Here is an 18,988-nt window from a genome sequence, read left to right on the forward strand (position 1 = left end):
ACAAGCTCCCTGACAAACCCAAGGGGGCTTTTTGTATCACATGAACCCAGTCATTTTCTAGTTCTCCTCTTCCCTGTTATACAATGGGTGCTGTTTCAATATTAAGCGATCTGAATAGATATTATTGGGGGTGTGAAGAGCTGCTTGCTTTTTCATCTTTTTGACCTCCCTTTCTCCTATCACCAGTTGATGAAACCAAGATGATACAAAGGTAGCAGAGGTGCAGCTGAGTTTTATCTGTGCCTCCTTCCTTCTCTAGCAGCAAAGGTTTTTCTTCTCTATGCCTGTCTCCTTTTCAGTTACTAGAATCTTCATAATCTACAGAGCTATTATCCCTTAGCCCATTTTTCCTATACCTAGTTTGTCTGAGGTGAGACTCTCCCTTTTCTCCCAGTCCCATTAGTGTAATTTGGAGTATAAGTGATATACTCCAAATCACTTATACTCCAAGTGATTGCTAAAGGACAACATACAAATATCTTAAATAAGTGATAAATGCTAAAGAATGCCAGTTTCATTGCGGATGCAGAACTTGTGAAAACTTGGCAAAGGAGTCTAGGCTATGCAGGAACTGTGCAGAAAGCTCATCTTATGTCATCCAAGCAAATGTTTAAATATCTTATCACCATCATATCCATTTTGCAAAAGAGGTGTTAGTAGTGAGCTAAAATTGCTCCCAATTTTACCATACCAATGTCTAATGGTGAATTGGGAATGTTTTGTTTTTCAGGGACCCTGAACACAGTTTCATACATGAGGGTTGCTTGCCATTGTGTTCTTTTTCTATCTCTCTTTTTAAACGGTTCAAAAGCATGTGATACAAACACACAAAAATTGTTCTAGGTGGATTCTGGGAAGAACTGCACCGTAAGCCAGAGCTGCACTTTGCTGTTAATAAAGCTACTGACAGATCAAGCTGTAATTAAACAGTTATTTTATAAAGAAAAAGAGGAAAGTCCTCATTAAGTCTAATTACACTTAGGACTTTTTATTGGGTGGGGGGAATCAAACCACTGGTTCATCAGAGCCTGAATAGTAACATCTACAGGCTCTGTGTTTGGATAAGGCCACCCAATTAACTCCATGGCTGAGCAAGCACCTGAATCTACACTTTGAAGTTGAACACTGTGTACAATTCGTAAAGGACACTCTCACCGTTACTATAACCAGAGGCATTACCCAAATCCTTCATATCTGTGGAACCCTCAATATTAAAATTCTGAATACGTCAGAGATACCATTTTAATTCAGCAGAAATAACAGGAACAGCAGCTGTTAATACAATTCAAGGAATGATGGCCCCTAGACAGGTTCGTTGTGATCTCCAGCCCCAAGGTTGGAGACAGCAGTCCAGCCTCAGAACTGGGAACGGGAACTCTGTTCCCCTTCACTTGGCTGCTTGCTCTCTGACAGAAAAGCAACTTCAGAGAGGGATTCAAGCGGGTTGGGGAAAGAGCAGGAAATTGAAGTGGTCAGAAGACAAAGCATCCTGTGGTCACTCCACCCTCCAAGTTCAGGGTCTTACAGGAATCACAATTGGGCTGAGTCCTATTTTAGTTAAATAAAAGGATTATTATCACATGGTACCACTGCAAGTAACATACATCTTTAAAGAACTGCTGTAAAGTTGCAAGCCGCGCTTCATATACTGTTGCACATGTATCCCAAGGATATATCTGTTCCTTTTCAGATGTTGGCAGCTTCTTGGTTTCAGTAGTATTGCGGCATTGCCCTAAAACTGCAGGGAAAAAGAACAGAGTGAGATATCTGCAGCACAGTAGGAAACAGAGTTAAAGTACACCCTAGGTAATTCACTTTTTATCCATGAAACTCAAAGAAAGCATCTGGTGCCCACTATTGGTCAGAAGTAGTCATATAACTGGCTAAAATGACTGCTGTAGAAAGCAATGTAAAAGGCTTATATTTACAGCCAGTTAAATGCTACATTTTACTTAGGTTTTTGTAGTCATGCAATAACTTCGTCAGCAGGTGGGAGTACAACGCAGTTCCAAACTGAGAGTCAAAAACCAGAAACTGCATGTGTATGCACACACATACACATGTGTCCACACATGGTCTTCCCAACCACCACCCCATCTCAGTACACAGGGCTGGTAAGATTTATGCTTTCTCTCCCTGCTTGCAGAGGCCATGGGAGGGGAAATTTAACCTCACCCCTTTTCTTAATCAAGGCAACCTCTCTCTGTTCCCTGCCCATCAGGAATGTTCGTGCATGATTGTGCTTGAGAGAGAAGCCATGGGTCACAGGTTGCCCCTGTGTGATTTACTCTCTGCCATGGTCTGCAAATGGGACAGAAAGAAGGTAGCCACTGTATGTCTTTCTCTCCATCTTAGTTCATTTTCATGAGATATGGGAACACAGGGGTGCCAATTCTCAAAGGACATACTATGGATCATCTTATTAAACCCAGTATGCAAAAACAGGGAACCACAACATTTATGCATGTGTGTAGAGAAGAGTGTATGTACACCCTACTCCAGTCTCTTACAGTTGCACTGAAGTACAAGAGACAACATTAGTTGCCACTAAAATACTGTCAACTATATAGATATATCATTCTGCTCATTGAACTGTTTATACTAAGAAAAAGTACTTCTGAAGCCATACCTGAAGAAGCCTGTAAGAGCACAACTAATCCTGCTGGCCGGTCTTCTGTGGAAGGGCCACTCTGTCCACAAATAACACAATCATATATAGCTTCAGAAACATGCTGTTCTGCTGTTGCTATCTCCATGGCAATATCTGCATCTGGTGATTCTAAGGAATAGGGGAGGAAAAAGATAAAAGGAAGAAGTGCTTTTATATGGAAATGGTTAAATTGAGGCAACTGTCTGTAATTTGATCCATTAGCAAATGAAGTGTATTACTCTTCCACTTGAAATGCTTCTTATTACCAGCAGAGCTTAATGCCCATGCAAATGTAAGAATGTTCTGTGTAACACTGGATGATAGGACAAGCATTTTTTCAACTGCACCTAGAGACTGATAAGCAACCCAAAATAATGAAAAATAAAAAATAAACATAAGTCTTCTATACTCACCTTATTAGAGGTACTGTGTTACATGTACAACCTACAAAAATTATCATTTTTCTTAGTTAAGCATACCTTTTTATTCAAGCGTCATTTTAACTGTTAATAGTATTTATTTATTTTATTTTTTGGCCAGGGCGACTTATTTTATATTGTTAACTTGTTTTATATTGTTAATTTACAGTATTTTAATTGATTTATTTGTAAGCCGCCCCGAGGCTTCGGCGAATGGGGCGGCATAGAAATTTTCTAAATAAATAAATAATAAATAAGTCTGAGACTTCTTAGATGCTACAAGTTCTTTCATTGATACTGATATTAAAAGATATCAAAGTAACACAAATGAAAGGTAAAAGATGCCATATTTACCAGTCTCTTATTTACTTAAATATTAAGTAACTTGCTAAATTAAGTAATTGACTTCTTAAATATTGCAACAATAACTGATCAGGGGACACTGTATGCATATTATCTGAGGGGCCATACGATGGTTCAGATTCCCAGACTGGAGATCTGAGACTGAATTTTGACTTGGACATCAGCACCCTGCTCCCTCAGAGCCGGCATGGAAAAAACCACACTGGCTGTTCTGCAAATTGGGAAAGAAAACTCAAAATGGGGTAGAAGGCTGCAGCTGAGGAACAATTATTCTGGTGTCTTTCCACCTTCCTTTCTTCCTCCTCTGAAATACCACTGAAAAGACAGGAGGAGGAGGAGGAGCTGCCACTGCTGCTGCTGACTTCAAGTCTGGAGACTTCTGCTCATCTTCATAGGATTAACAGCCCGAATCAGAACCTCTCACTTTAATACAGGAAGCTACCACAATTCACTGCAAACATACAACTCTATCATATTTTATTTGTGAAATATACTTCTACACACAAGTATTTTTAACCCTGCAGACTTAAAGAAGATGTGCTCTTTAATCATGCTGATGTTTCATTATTAATTATTTTCCAGAATGGGCAAATTCTCATCTTATTTTTGCTATTAATCTACATGGCATAGGAAAACCCATTTTGGTACTGGCCTTAGAAAGCCTAATGCTGGCCAAAGCAAATGTCAAATGTGCCTTGGAGTATACTTTTTTTCTTCTAACCTAGATCTGTCCCAGAGGGTCAGATCTGAACCTTATAGCATGGGATCCAGATGGGATCAAATACTTCCTCTAGCATTAAAATTTGACATAGATTTAAAAGATTGGCCTTAGACTTCCACACACCCATGGAGTAACAGTACAGGAGCAAAAAATTAAGGATAATAAATTAAAGATAATACACAAGCTGACCTCCTGTTTACTTGTGCTAGACTCTTCTTGTCTGTATCTGAATTCAGACAGATATAGTTTTTCTGATGCTCCAAAGGACCGAGTCATGCACAGACAACACAGATACTTTGTAAATAGCTGCCTATGGGCTATATTTCAAACATTTATTAACAAGCCAATATATTTAAGGCAATTAGGAAAAGAAACTGATACCCTGGTACTCACAAAGCTCACAACCAAAGGTAGACTGGATAAAGTATACTGCCTATATTACCAATAAAGATTTCTGCCAGCAGAGATTGCTCCCTGCCAAGAGCAAGCCCACCCTGTATATTCCTTTTACTTTTATAGCTTTATGCTTGAACATGAAATGTGATATAATTGCTTGCTGCAGTCTGATTGACTACTGTCCTCTTTTAATTCATATTCATTCACCACTTCATATTTATTAATATTTGCTAACATTTTTCTTCTAATACTCCACAAAAAAATTGCAACCTGTTCTCTGTGGTTTAGACCTGTCTGGAACATGACTTTATTGAGCAAGTTTTTTTTTTTTTAATCAGTCCCTATTTCCTAGATCAAGCTACTTGCCAGAAATAGATCAAAAGCAAACTTTGGTTCAGACAGCCTTTTTATCCATAACTCTTTGATATACCTAATATGACCCCCAACACCACTTTCATATTTTGGAAGACCATATAAATATATATAAACTTGCATTAATCTGGTCTCTGAGATTTGCATGATAAAATAGCATCAGCTGGCTCATGTCTAGAAGCTAGTGCAAGCATCTTTGTGTGGCAAGCACAAGGCAAAGTGTTAACCTTGTCACAGTGAGGGTGCCATTTGCTTTTCGTTTCAGATCATGTTTCAAATAGGTAGGCACTCAGCAATCCATACAGAACCAGTAAAAGACTAGGAAGTAAAGAAGAGAGTCAGTGTGGTATAATGGATATGAGTGCTGAACTGAAGAGATCCAGATTCTAGTCCCCACACGGCCATGAAGCTCCCAGGGTGACTTTGGGCCAGTCACTAAGTCTCAGTCTAACCTACCTCAAGGGTGGTTGCTGTGAATATAAAATGGGTGGGAGGAAGATTATGTAAACTGCCTTGGGTTCTTCACAAAAAGGAAAAAATGGGATATAAATGTAATAAAATAATATCTTCTATAGCCCTTAATCAAGGCATGGGAGAACCAGGGATATCTGACCTTCCTGAAATTCTCCAAACCTGGCCTCTTTCACATTTGCTACCTGTTTTTCTGTATGTTCAAATGGGAAATGTTGCACACTTTTCAAAAATTTGTGCACTTCAGGAAACTTGTACATTTTTCAAGTGCACATTTTGTGAACACAACAGATATAAGTTTGGGAATTTGCAAACAGTTTGGAAGAATATTCAGATTTGTTTTTGGGGTTCCAAATAGGGCATTTTTTAAGTAAAACTGAAATGAAAGTCTCAAGCAACCTTACTTACTATAATCATTGAAAGTGTATAAACTTTTACCACCACCTAGTGACAGCTAGAAGAATAACAGTTGACATTTTAAAAATAAAAATAATACATTTACAAAAAAGTTGTTCTCATAGCAAAATTCCCAAATATGCAAAGTTTGTGGGTTTATTACATCTAATTAACCTTTTCATACATAGCTTTTACTGTCATGTGAAAGGAGCATTCAACACTGCACATTTAAATATACAATAAATGGAATGGATAGAACCTGGCACTGTTAAGCCTGGGGGAGGGAAGTTGCAGCTCACAAGCTTAACCTGATACCTCATCTGGCCCACAGAGCTAGTGGAGAGAGAAACCTTTATCAGTTATTGGAAAGTAGGCTAATGTGAACTCCCACTGTTATTTCCAGTCACTGACTGGAAATAACCACAGAGCTTTGGCTTCATGAACCTCTCATCTTCCTAACTGGGAAACATGAAGCCAGAGACTAGGACAGTGTTTGAAGAAGCCACTCACCACTTCCAATTTCAATTCACATCTAAGTCTTCTGAGTTCCACTGGGGCATTTCTGGATTGTTAAGTGAACGTGAAGGGCTAAGCAGAGTGCACACATGCAGTTTCATGCACACCTGCTGATTAGTGGAGTAAATATTGGCATGATGTGTGAACCAGGTAATTGAAATCAATGGGATCTGAAAGTGCTTAACACTACCTGTTAGAATCTACGTAATATTGTGGTAATAGGACTATATGCTACATCAACAATAAATGAATTGTTGTTCAGTCTAGGAAGAGGAAAAGCACCTGAACTTTCAAAGCCAGAGTAGTATAGACCTAAATATATAAAGATGGAGCTATTCAAGTTATTCACGCTCACGGATCCCCAACTCCAAAGTCAGAGCTTTGTTTCTGACCTTGGTTTTGGGAATCCAATCTAGCCCCCCTAGTTATTATCTACAACATATATTGGGCCATCTACCATTGTACCAGGCATTCTTACAGTCCCACTGGAAAAAATAAAATGTACAGAATTATCGTAACAAGTCTCTGCTGCATTTCAGCCAGTCAATAGCTGCAAATAATTTTATGTTAGTAATTTTTATGCATGGTACACGTAATTGCCCGCAGAAGAACTTTCAACAACATCTAGGATACACTATTTTTGAAAAACAAAATCAAACCAAATGCCAGGCAGTACCAGATTACTGAAACTAACCTTGACCAATGTTTCTGCTGCTTGTGTTTCAGCATCGTCTTGACTTAAGTACTGGAAGCAGGTGACACCCCCACATGCTAAATAGAGTTTACAGTGTGTAACTACTAGAAGCAACACTGCTCTTCCAGAACACAGTGTGCCAAGGTAGTCCCCGAGCACAGAAGGAACTCTCAGAATGTTAATATCTTTTGCCCTAACCCAGCATGCATATTCTCAGAAGACCAGTGAAAGCTCATTTATTTTCCTCTCGAATTCAAAAGCTAGAGCTGCTGGGAAGCCTGCGTAACCTTGTTAGTTAAATGAGTGCACATCTTCCCTGATCACCCCTGCACCCAACAACTCCTTAAAAGGCATTGGCTTCAAGAATTGACAGGCGATCTGCTGGATCACATGGTGTTAATATGAGACTGGAAAAACAGTATTATCCTTTTTCAAAAGGATATCCTTTATGAATTTTCTTAGTAATGAAAATCCCTCCACATCAGGGTCTGTGAAAAAGGTTTCTTAAAATATCACCAGTGACAAAATACAAAGGTTAAGTAATTCTACTTGCAAGAAATCAGACAGCTTCAAAGGTCCCCAACCTAGACTGAATGTGTATTTCTACATGAGTAACAACAGTGCACCAATGCTCTTCACCTTATGCCATTTGTGGCAACAACATGTCACAAGCTGACCACTCATGAGTTATTACTTATATGTTCAATTTATGTACTGCCTTTTGCTAAGGAACTCAAGGTGAGGTACTAGCTTTTTCAGGCAGCTTCCTGTCCAAACACTAAACCCAGTCCTGCATAAACACAAGACCAGAATCATGGTAAAGGTGGATGCCTTTGCTGCTGCCATGGAATTTAGAGAACTGTCTCATTGGAACCTTCAGATAAACATGGATTATATCCTCCTTGCATTGCTTACTTCACTCTCAAACTCACTCCAGTTAGATATCAGACTCTGAAATTACCAGGTTATATGAAGGGGCTGACCTTGAAGCTTGAAGACTTTACTGTCATGCTTATATGGGTCAATTTGAACAACCGCAGCCCACCAACACTAATTTATGCATTTAAACTATCTTTACGTAAAGTACTTTTATGGCACCCTTTAACTATATTTTCAAGAAGAATTACAAAAGGCATGGAGAATCACCCATGCCTCATTGGCTGGTAAAATCTGGCTAGACAAAATGGAAATTGAGTGGATGATGATTCTTCAAGAGGCCATCTGCTAAATTCCGTGCTTGGCTACAGCTCCATTTCTCACTTCTCATTTCTGAGAAACAGAATGAGTAGCTGCTTTGAAGCATCAGACACACCTGATAATGTCTGTTTCTTGGACATTAACCAGCCTGTATTTGGACAGGATGCTGATATTTTCTTTATGGTCCTGTTTGATGCTTGGAAGACAGCAAAGAATATTATATCCTGCCAATCCTATTTAATCATCCAGCCAAGTTTTACATGGGAGGAAGCAACACATCTGCCAAATATCCACAGGGCTACCCCAGAGTGATTCTGTCTATTCCCAGTAGGTGATCTTAGGGATAGTGTTCACTTATCATACCAAAAAAAATGTTCAGTGAGGATTCAGGGATCCATCATGTCATTCTCCTCTTCCTATACCAGTCTGACATGTACAAAAAGCTAGTGAGCAAGTTTATATGCGGGTTTTGAGAAATTAAATACTATCATTTGCTACATACCTCATCTTTTGTAAATGAAGACTGGGCGCAAACCTCATTTTGAAAGGATCAGTCCAGATTTAAACTGGATCAACTATATTGACAGAAACGAACTTCCTTCTTATTTCCCAGTGCAGCCATCCAGTCCCCTGAAAATACTGCACAAAGTGTTCGGAAACCTGCTGGGTGGGGTAGGGTGTGGTGTGGAGTGTGGGGCAAAGAGGTTCATTTCCATCTGCTGGTGTAGTTGATCCAGCATAAATCTGGATCTGAACCATTCAAAATGCGGTTCATCAGATGAGGTAACCTTACATGGAAGTCAGATCCTGGACCCAAGCCAAACTAAGTGCTTGTTTTCAAGATTAAAATGAGTCTTGAGTCAGTAAGATGTCCTAAAATAGAGTCAAAGAAGAGGTTGCCTCTTGGTCCCTCCAATCTGAAAGGTTTTCCTTTCTTATCGAATGTGCCTCTAGGAGCAATATTTAGTTTATTCTTTAACTCCATTTCCAATTACCCTAGAAACGGAAATAAATGTAAAACAGAGAATAAAATCTTACCAACATCCATGGCAGTTTCCATAAAGCTTTTCTGCCTTGATGCAAATTCCGCCAACAACTTTTGTTGCCTCTCCCTGGCCTTCTGCCTCCTAGATGAAAAAGAAGAAGGTGGACACTAATGAAGTAAAGTAAGTCTTGGCATTTATCCCTAGGGTCTGTTTTTAAACTGGCTCATTACAACATGCCCTCAAATATTTTATACATCTGAAAGGCGATTTTGGCAGATATGAAATGCTAATCTCTCAACCCAAATGCTTAACTGCTGCACATAACCAAAGTTCCATCAAAACTTATATAGACTACACCTTTCTCATACTCTTCTAACCTGAACCCTAGATCAAATTCCATCACAATGACTGGGAATATGGGAGTTATACTTCAACACATCTGGAAGGCATCACATTGAGAAAAGGTAGCCTGTATAATCTGGGATAGGAGAAGAGTATGCTCCATGAGAGCTTAATATATCTTCACTATGCAAAAGTGAAGTACTAAATGTGATAAGTGATCATACTTATAAAGAGAGTTTGAATTTTTTCCTCACAACCACTAACTTGAAATATAAACAGAAAATAAATATTGATTTTACGGTATCCAACATGGCTAAAATGTATTTTTGACCAGTTCCCTATAACCCATTCACTATTTCAGAGAAGGATACACACTTCATTGAAAATACTTCAGAAATTGCACAAAGCTTATAGAAAAAGTGTTGTTCACATAATGTTGCTAATCAGAATTTTGTTTGAAACAGTAAAAACTTCTTACCAAGAACACCACAGAAAATTTCTGTCCTAGATACAGTGCTCTCTTGTTTTGACTTTTCCCTGCTATACTATTTAAGGCCAGTGAAATAATTAGCTGCCAGAAGCCACAGAGGACATGAGAATTTGTCCATTTTATTTTTCATCATTTTAACAAGTACTTAAAATCCTATTTTCAGTATTATGGGTTGTAATGACAGATAACTATAGTAGGAACATAGCAATTTTAATTAAAACTCATATAAAACCATCTATAGCACCAAATGAATACCCATTATCCAAATCTTTAAAAGTATCTACACACCCATACTGAGAAGAGAGTCAAATTTTATTTAAGGAAAGCCCTGGGAGGATTCTGCAGTGAAGTTCTGTATGATAGTAACTATCATTGGCAATTGAATGGTATTTTCCTACAACAGCTATTTATACAACTGGACTCCTTCAATTCCAAAGGTGCATGTTTTTCTGCAAGCCATTTTTCATCATTTTACATCCTATCCTGTAACAGATGCTTGCTGTCAACGGTTGAAACTAATAATAGTTCTTAGGTTCCATGTGGTGTTCCATATATACAAGTTTCACAGCAATCTTATAAGGTAGGTCAATATTATTTTTCTCCTATTACAAATGGGAGGGAAGAGGACTGAAACCACTTTATGGGTTCTGGACCATAAGCTTCCAGATACACAGACTTGGTTGCTCTACTATACCTCTTGGCCTGATTTATCAGCAGGACTTACCCACTGTCCTGTACATACAATAAAACACACAGTGAAATTTATACTAGCACATACACAAGAATTTTGGTGTGATCTTGTCAGAGGGTTGAACCACTGACAAAGGTGGGGAAGTCGCAAAATTGTATGAACTAGGAAAATTTATTTTGTGGTCACTTACATTTTCTCTGTAATGCAGTTAACATCTTTCTTTTAAAAAATTATATTCCTGCTGCATGGTATCCAAAAGCTGATCCACAAGCTTGTGATATGTTAATATCCTAGTCACAGCACATTTACTATATGGTATGTGCAAATAACTAGAAATAAGCAGATTTCAGTCCCACGTAAGATGGCTGTATTAAGAATCTGAGGCAACTTTCACAGTAACCATTCTACCCCGCAACCCCAGGGACTCACTATCTTCTATGCCTTTGTTGAACAGGCTAACTGTAAATAGAGACCCTCAATAAGGAGACATAAACTGACAGATTCAGTACAGCTCAGTAATTTTCCGCAATGGCCCAAGGGCTCCAAGGCAGAAACGGAAAAATTATTGCAAAGCAGCTCTGCTAAATTCTTTTTTCAGTTCTATGCCTTTGTTTCTATAGCAACGTCTTATGTAGGTGATGCCAAGTTTGCCTTTGTAGGATGGAGAAGCTAGAAAATAGGTCATCATTGACTGCTCACAGCGTGCTCAATATAGAAATACTGGACTTCACATCCCTTCAAATGGAAGTCATGCAAAACAGTGCAATTATTAATTTAGCACCATCTTGATTTCAGACTTACATGAGAGCAAATGTACTGAACTCATCACTCACCCCTCCCCACATCCTCTCTTGTCAAAGATTTTGCAAGCATCATCAGTACCACTGTTTCCCATGTTAATCCTGAGAGCACTTTTCCTTAGAACAGTGTATGGATGGTAGAAGTCTGCATGGGCAAACTGCAAGTTTGCAGAATTATAAATCAGTATTTTGAAGAAAAAAAAATCTAAGGGGGGAACCCAAAACTGCCCAGTAAGGACTGGGTGTGCTTGGTGGCTGTGGAATGCTAACTTTACTGTTCAGGGGGGAAAACCAAGGCTGGGGTGTAGGGAGAGAGAAAAGAAACTAAATGATTAGAATTGTTTGTTGCGGGCCTCTCTTCTTTCTCTACATTCAGTATCTTTGTCACAATATATCTGTGGCAGTCCAGTTCCTTACTGTGCTATGAATGCTATTTCAGATGCTATTCAACAGATCAGGATTTGGTGTGGTTCTGCTCCATGTCAGCATTGTCTTCGTGAGAAAAACAATGCTGGTTTTAGGAGGAATTACAGCATGAGCCCTCTCCCATGTTCCTCTTGATGTCAGCTTTACAATGAGGAACAGACACATGCTGCAATCTGTGGACATGTTTTAAATTTGGCAATTTACATGTCAGAGGAAGGGGAACAGTCACTGGCAATTTAAAGGTTAGAGGAAGGGGAATAGTCATTTGTTTGACAAAGAATGTGAGATTTCTTGAATAATGTCAAATTAGGAATTATATAAGACTTGAGATTTAGAATTTTACATAAGGTTTACTCAAATAATTTCTTTCTTTCTTTCTTTCTTTCTTTCTTTCTTTCTTTCTTTCTTTGGTAGTTTAAACATGCATTGCTCTGTCATTTTCCTAGAAACTGCAGCCAGATAAAAGGAGACCAAAAAACATGATTTCATTCTTTAGCAAGCCTCAAGTTTCCTCTAAATCACACCTGTAGTAAATCACACTGTTAGCTCAATTCTTAAGAATCTAGCTTTCTAAAAGACAATGGCTTGTATCCTAAAATAAGAAAACTCAGGGGCCAGTCTCTGCATATTTAGACAGGGAAGAACATGCCAAGTGGGGAATGCTGGGAATTGTGGGAGTTTTTCTGACTAAGTAAGCACAGGTTTGTGTAGTTTAAGGAAGCTGCTGAAGGAAAGCTTCCCACCCTCTCCTTTGCATCTGCTGGTGTCCCTCAGAAATCCTTTTTGGGGTTGGGAGGCTGTCTCAAGCAATGTGGGATGGAGAACAGAGAGTTGTCGGGGCAGGAGAAACTCTTTGTGAACTTCCTTAAGATAGCTTGTCCTGGGCTGAGTGATTCCGTTTTTTCCACCATGTCTCTTTGTTCAGAAGGAGACACAGAACTTCATTTCAGAAATGAAGGCTACAGATTGACTACAGAAAAGAGGAAGGAATGGAAAGGACTACTTCCATGCACTTCCTTAACTTATCTTAGGATCCAAGCCAACCATATTTACTGATGAATTCCGTGAATAGAAGCAAGGCCTCAATTAAATGATAGAAATGATGTAGAAATATACTACAATCGGTTGAGTCAGCACACCCCCTCCCTTACAGTATTATGATACTTTACAATGTAAACCCAAGTGTGGCCTAAATAAGGTATAGCAAAGTTCATATAGGCAATGCCACTTCAGCAACCAAATACCAAGGTACAGAAGTAGCCCAATTAACAGCTATATTACTAAGCCCTCAGAACAAAGACTTTCACATACCAGACAATTACATGAGCATTCTGAATTCAATATTTAGAATTATTAGATGATCAAGTGAGAACTCTCAATCAAATTAACATGAGATCGCTAGCTCTTAATCTACATGCTTAAATATGGTGGATGGGAAGAATATGGAAGAAGAGATTTCTTCACAACTGCACTATAACAGGGTGTGTATGGGGGGGAAGTATCACACAAACAGAAACATCTGTGGAATATTCATCAGAGCAGATGTTGAGAGAAAGAGTGCAATAATCAGGTGTAGCCAAGGAATATTCAGGAAACCCAGTACAACATGGAAACACCTGAAGACTTACACAAAACCAGATGCCCAGGATGGGCATCAACACACAAACTCCTGCACAAGCGTAGGCACTATATGAAGTGGTAGGGATCATTGAGGATAGCACCTTGTCCTTCAGGACTGAGGATGACACCTTGATGGATGGCTCTGAGCCTTGTCTGGTTAAAGTCTTACAGAATTTACATGAACATACCGTTTTATGCCTACATTTGTATTACATCTCCATTAATCCATTATTCAACCACCTCTTCAATAAAGGGCCCAGTTTTAGCCTAAACATTTATTTCTGGGCCTATTACTTGATTTCCTCCACCATATCTTTATATGATTGCAGTGTACAGCATGACCCAGTAGTGAAGTCCTAACCTAATCCATCTGCAGATCCACACTTTTTTCTTCATTCAAAACTGGGAAACTTACTTTTAAAATTTCTTTTGTATAAATAGAATCACACAATGAAGTGCTCCACTTACAAAATGTTAAATTCTCTTTACAAAATAGAAAAAAAGGTTTCTAGAGCTAATATAAGCAATTGTATGAGGACAAATATTGTATCCAGCACTCATCCTAGGTTGGAAATTGTATATTCCATGAAGGTGTGCAGTGCTATGTCATGAACATTTAAATTCGACTGGTTTCCTCAGAACCACAGAGAAGTTCAAGCAGTAGTAATGCACACACAGACACTTTTTAAAAAGCATATTTTTCTATTACGAGAAAAAATTATTCACATTCTAGAATATTTATCCTACAAACCCTGGTTAAACTGAAATCTCAGCTAGTATTTACCATAATTCAGATCAATGCCACCATATTCCTTGATCTTCAGTGAGCCAGGAGGAGAAATGTTTGTACCCAAAAGAGGAGGGAAGAATGCAATCCCATGGCTAATTTGTGATTGCTTAGCTGTGGTTAAGACAGACCCAGTATTACATGCATGGTACTCACTGTGTTCACTACAAGATAAGCCCAATGGTGAATCTATGGCTAACCAGAGCCCTAAATCTATATAGGTTCCAAATGTGTACAGAATCCACAAGTAAAATAAGTGAACCAGACGCTTTCATTGAACACTGAATATAACTGACTTTTCCTATAACATCAAGTACTGAGGTAATTCTTCCTCAGCACTGAATAAATTACCTTTCCTCTTTGTCCAAAGTTTTCTTCTCTGCTGGACTAATCTTTTTTGGTGGTACAGGTGGAGTGACTTTTTTACAGATTTCCTCAATTATTCGTTTGTTTAATCGGCTCTGAAGTGCTGCTTTCAATAAAATTCTTTCTACAGCTGTCATGCCATCCCCATGAAAATACTTAGGGTTTTCATGTTGAATTAGAGTTTCCATGTCATCCAGCCATGGAGGATAATAAGAGTTTTGCTTTCCTGACAGTTTATGATGAAGCTTAACCAGCAAAGACAATATGCTTTCCTTGATTTCCAAGATGGCTGTTGTTAGCTGAGGAGCTGCACCCGGAGCAGACCATTTCATTGAAGTCTTGGGTCGAACTGCCTGACTGGCTTCAGTAGTATTGCGATTAATGATTTCCTGAAATTTCTTTCTACGTTCTGCAACTAAACTGAACACTTGTGCTGTCCCTGAATTCTGAAGAAAAAAAAATAAGAAAAATACATGATAGTAACTATATTAACACAGTTATGCAAAAAGTTTCTGAAGTACCCTCCCAAACAAATTACATTATTTCCTGTGCACCTGTGTAAAACAAAATTAAATGTACAAGTGGTACAAAGAGTACTTCCATACTAAAAAAGAACTTCACGTTGTCTCTCCTAAGGTTAGTGAAAATAGTCAGTTCAGGGAGCCGGCTTTGGACACACAATTAAGCCAAAGTTAAGCTGAACAAACCATTGTTTAGCACTGAGCCACTATTACTTGCTATGTCTAACAAAGCTGCCCTATAGCTAGCCTTAACCATAACTAAAGTTAAGGACAGTGTCAGTGCAGGCATAAAGGTTAACTATGGTGAGGGTGAGTATCAGTTCCTGGCTTCCTTGGACAATTTGCAGGGCCCACTGTTGCCATCTGGTGGCTGGGTCTAGCAATCATTTAATTTCCCCCTATCTAGCCGTACGCTAGGACATTGTGGGAAAAGTAAATGGCAGCAGCCTCGTAGAGCCAGCCACCCAGTTCTGCTCTGAGTGTTGCTGCTGCTGCTACCCATTACCCCTCTCTGGTAAGCTTACCAGGATCCATCAATGAAACAAAGATCCATAAGAGGACACTTGCCCAAAGACCCCTCACACCTGGACTCCACTGGATTCTGCCTCTGGTATATTCAGATGTAAAGAGTATCTTGCATGTTTCATTTGGTAAAAAGCAAATACTTACAAAAGTGCATGCCTGATGTTTCAAAACATTTGTAAAGAATAACAAATCTTGTGGCAATTACTTGAATATGAAAGTTTTATTTTATGCCTTATATGCCTTATATGACAACTACAAATACTACACCATTATGAATGTTTTACTGTCATGTGGTTTTAAAAAGTAAACAAGTATACTAGGGTACTTTCCTTTCATTTGGAATTTTCTTTTTGCATAGCTTCTGTACCAATGAAATACTTAGCAGTGTGTACTCAATTTCTTATGTGAAAATGAGTCATGGTAGGCACTTCCTCATTTCTCCACCCAAGAAGGTTGGCAGCCCCATTATAAATTAGCTATAAATCATTTAAGCAAGTTAATTGTGTGTTCACAGAGATGAATCTAGCAGCCATTTATCACTCCAATTTTTTAAACAAGATTGAAGGGCTAAGCTTATTGAGAATGGTATAGCTAAGAATAACTTTATTAAATGTTAGCAATAACTGAAGCAGAAATTCACACACATTCCAACAAAGCAAGCCAGTGCTTATTCCATCAATTGGCTAGCAACTGAAAGAGAGAATATTATCTCTGGTAGATGGCACAAGGAATTTGGAAGTAAATACAGTATTATCAGATTCTAGGCAATATACCTTTTAACATAATCATGAGAAATTTGCAAAGATTGCCATTTCTCAATCATAATCATTAAAAGACTGTGGAACTGCAGTAATGTTAGGGTCAGCACAGTGAAAGCCATATTGCCATTAGAATACAAGATACAGACAAATCTACCTCTCTCTGAAGTCCTTTAGACCGCCTTGGATTCTGGTGAGTTGGGAGGGAAAAGGAGGGTATTAAAAACCCTAAGAAACACAGGAGTATATACTAGACATGTAGTATCAGATATGGACAAATATTCCTTTAGAAAAAACCTAATTCAACCCTAAAAAGGTGGAAGGGTTTAATGATAACTATGACATAAGAGTCCTTGACCCATTATAATAATACACAATAGAAGACTTCACCCTTACCTGAGAAGATGCTAAACCATCAGAGCTTGTACTTGCAGGTGGTTCTCTTTTCACCTCTGGAGCCGTTTCTGGCACTCTTACACGCACATAGTTAATAAAGTGGCGCATGTTTGAAACCAAATTATTCCCTGGAAACCAACTATCATGGCAGCGTTCTTGTCCTCCCATAGAATCCTGATACATTAACATGGCAGAAAAATAAAAACAAATCATCAACATAGCATAATATGGTTATTGCAATCCACATAAACGATGCTGCATTCAGAACACAGCTGAACTTGTCTAAATGCAGTAGGAAATATTAATATGTCTATTTCAATGTGCAGAAAAAATAGATTCTCCCTTTAGACATAGTTGTAACAGTAAAAATTACAGCCCAAGTTTATTCATATTGATTTGAAATTTATAGTGTTCTCTAAGTACTTGGAGAAAGTATTCCATAAAAATAGGTGGCTATCTATGCAACTTATAATTCTCTCAGCAATCCCTTCAATAGGAACCTGTAAAATATTGCTACCCCTATATTACACTTGGTGAGTGGTGGCTGAGAGAGTTTGCCTAAAGCCACTGAATATATTCATAAGAAACTTGAGATTTTCTGGTTCACAGCTCATTTTGTAGGTACCACACTACATTAGCTCTCTAGCAAAATCATTATGTTGTGTCTATCTTTACCCAGCCAGGGAAGCTTACAAATCAAAATAAAGCTCTCAAAGGATGATATAGTATCATCATATATACTACCTTCCAACTCAAATCTTCCAAGTACTTATAGAACAGGAGCCAAAACCACACGATACACAAGAGAAGAATTAGTTGGAGGTAACCCCAGGATTTGATGATACATACAAAAAAGAACTTAAAGAAAAACCCAAAGGAGGTGTAATACTCCATTACCACCAAACTGCCCACAATAATTCAATGTTTGCAGACTGAATGGGTAGAAAACCAAGTGAGTGGGGAAAATAGAACAGAGTGGCTACACACATACATGGACAGAGAAAGCAAAACACAGGAAAACAAAACACAACTGGGACAATCCACCTACCCCACCCAAAAGTTAGAAGCAAAGAAAAGAGTTATTTCACTAAGTTCTTATTTAGTGTGAAACATTTAAAAAAACCTGCCAGTGCAGGCAAGCTAAATGACTGGCTGGTGGGCAGTGAGAGATAAGGAAGAATATACAAAATACATCAAAGGGTATTACAATATTAGCACTTACTTCTTCATCACATTCTTGCTCAGGTGAGTTCTCAAGCCCCAGTTCAATCAAATATAAAACCATGCAAAGGACATGTTCTGACAGGTTTTGATGGTCCATTAATATCTAAATCAAAAGTCAACATTACTTTCCATTTTTCCCTCCAAAGGTTTCCATTTTACACTTCAGAAAAACAAAATAAGGAAGGAAATAATGTTTGTCTACATTATTTCCACATCATCCAAACTAAAGGAAAAATGTCTCAGAGAAAGGCACCTCTATCAGCTTTGTTAAGAAGTGTGGGAAAAGTAACTTCTTATTCAGAATTCAACAGATAGACACATACCTAGACAGCTAGAAAACCATGTGTTAGGAATATGCAACTATTCACTTTTAAAGAGTTAAATTACACAAAACATGGCTTCATAACATCTAATATCAAGTTTTAAAAATTCTATCCTGTCTAGCTACTTTAATTTCAGCCTGTAAAGCTGAAAAAGCAATAGAATGCTTATCTAACAGGGAGGCTTATTTTATATTGCATTTTTGTATTTTTAATCTAATGTTTATATTTTTTTAATTTAAGATTATAATTATGTTAATTTATTGTTGTAAGCCGCCCCGAGGCTTCGGCAAATGGGGCGGCATAAAAATGTTTTAATAAATAAATAATAATAAATAACAAGGCAGAACAGAATTAAACAGGGATTTACAACAGTATTTTCTCCCATCACGTGCACTTAAATGCATGCATTCATGTGCCATTTCTCCTCAGAAGAAAAATAAAAATTAGGGAATATGGTACCTGGTTTAGACTGCAATCCTGTGATCTGTGGGAGGGTATCACATGGAACATGCAGTGTTTGGGATATCTTTTTCCAGGG

At 38.3% G+C, this 18,988-nt stretch overlaps 1 protein-coding gene across 5 annotated transcripts in view; it reads right to left on the minus strand.

The window, feature by feature from the left end:
• UBR3 (ubiquitin protein ligase E3 component n-recognin 3) overlaps positions 1-18,988 on the minus strand; it is a 111,954-nt gene that overhangs the window by 48,266 nt on the left and 44,700 nt on the right. For 3 of the 5 annotated variants that reach the window (XM_044417963.1, XM_044417962.1, XM_044417961.1), the window contains exons 21-27: positions 18,126-18,230; positions 16,904-17,077; positions 16,665-16,697; positions 14,689-15,149; positions 9,234-9,322; positions 2,630-2,779; positions 1,605-1,738 (exon numbers count right to left, since the gene is read on the minus strand). In XM_044417963.1, coding sequence (XP_044273898.1) covers positions 1,605-1,738; positions 2,630-2,779; positions 9,234-9,322; positions 14,689-15,149; positions 16,665-16,697; positions 16,904-17,077; positions 18,126-18,230 — 1,146 coding nt within the window. The remainder of the gene's footprint in view (positions 1-1,604; positions 1,739-2,629; positions 2,780-9,233; positions 9,323-14,688; positions 15,150-16,664; positions 16,698-16,903; positions 17,078-18,125; positions 18,231-18,988) is intronic. The other 2 variants (XM_044417965.1, XM_044417964.1) reach the window with 1 other exon arrangement.

Source organism: Varanus komodoensis, unplaced genomic scaffold, assembly GCF_004798865.1.
Source record: "Varanus komodoensis strain SLA01 unplaced genomic scaffold, ASM479886v1 scaffold9, whole genome shotgun sequence".
NCBI lineage: Eukaryota > Metazoa > Chordata > Lepidosauria > Squamata > Varanidae > Varanus > Varanus komodoensis.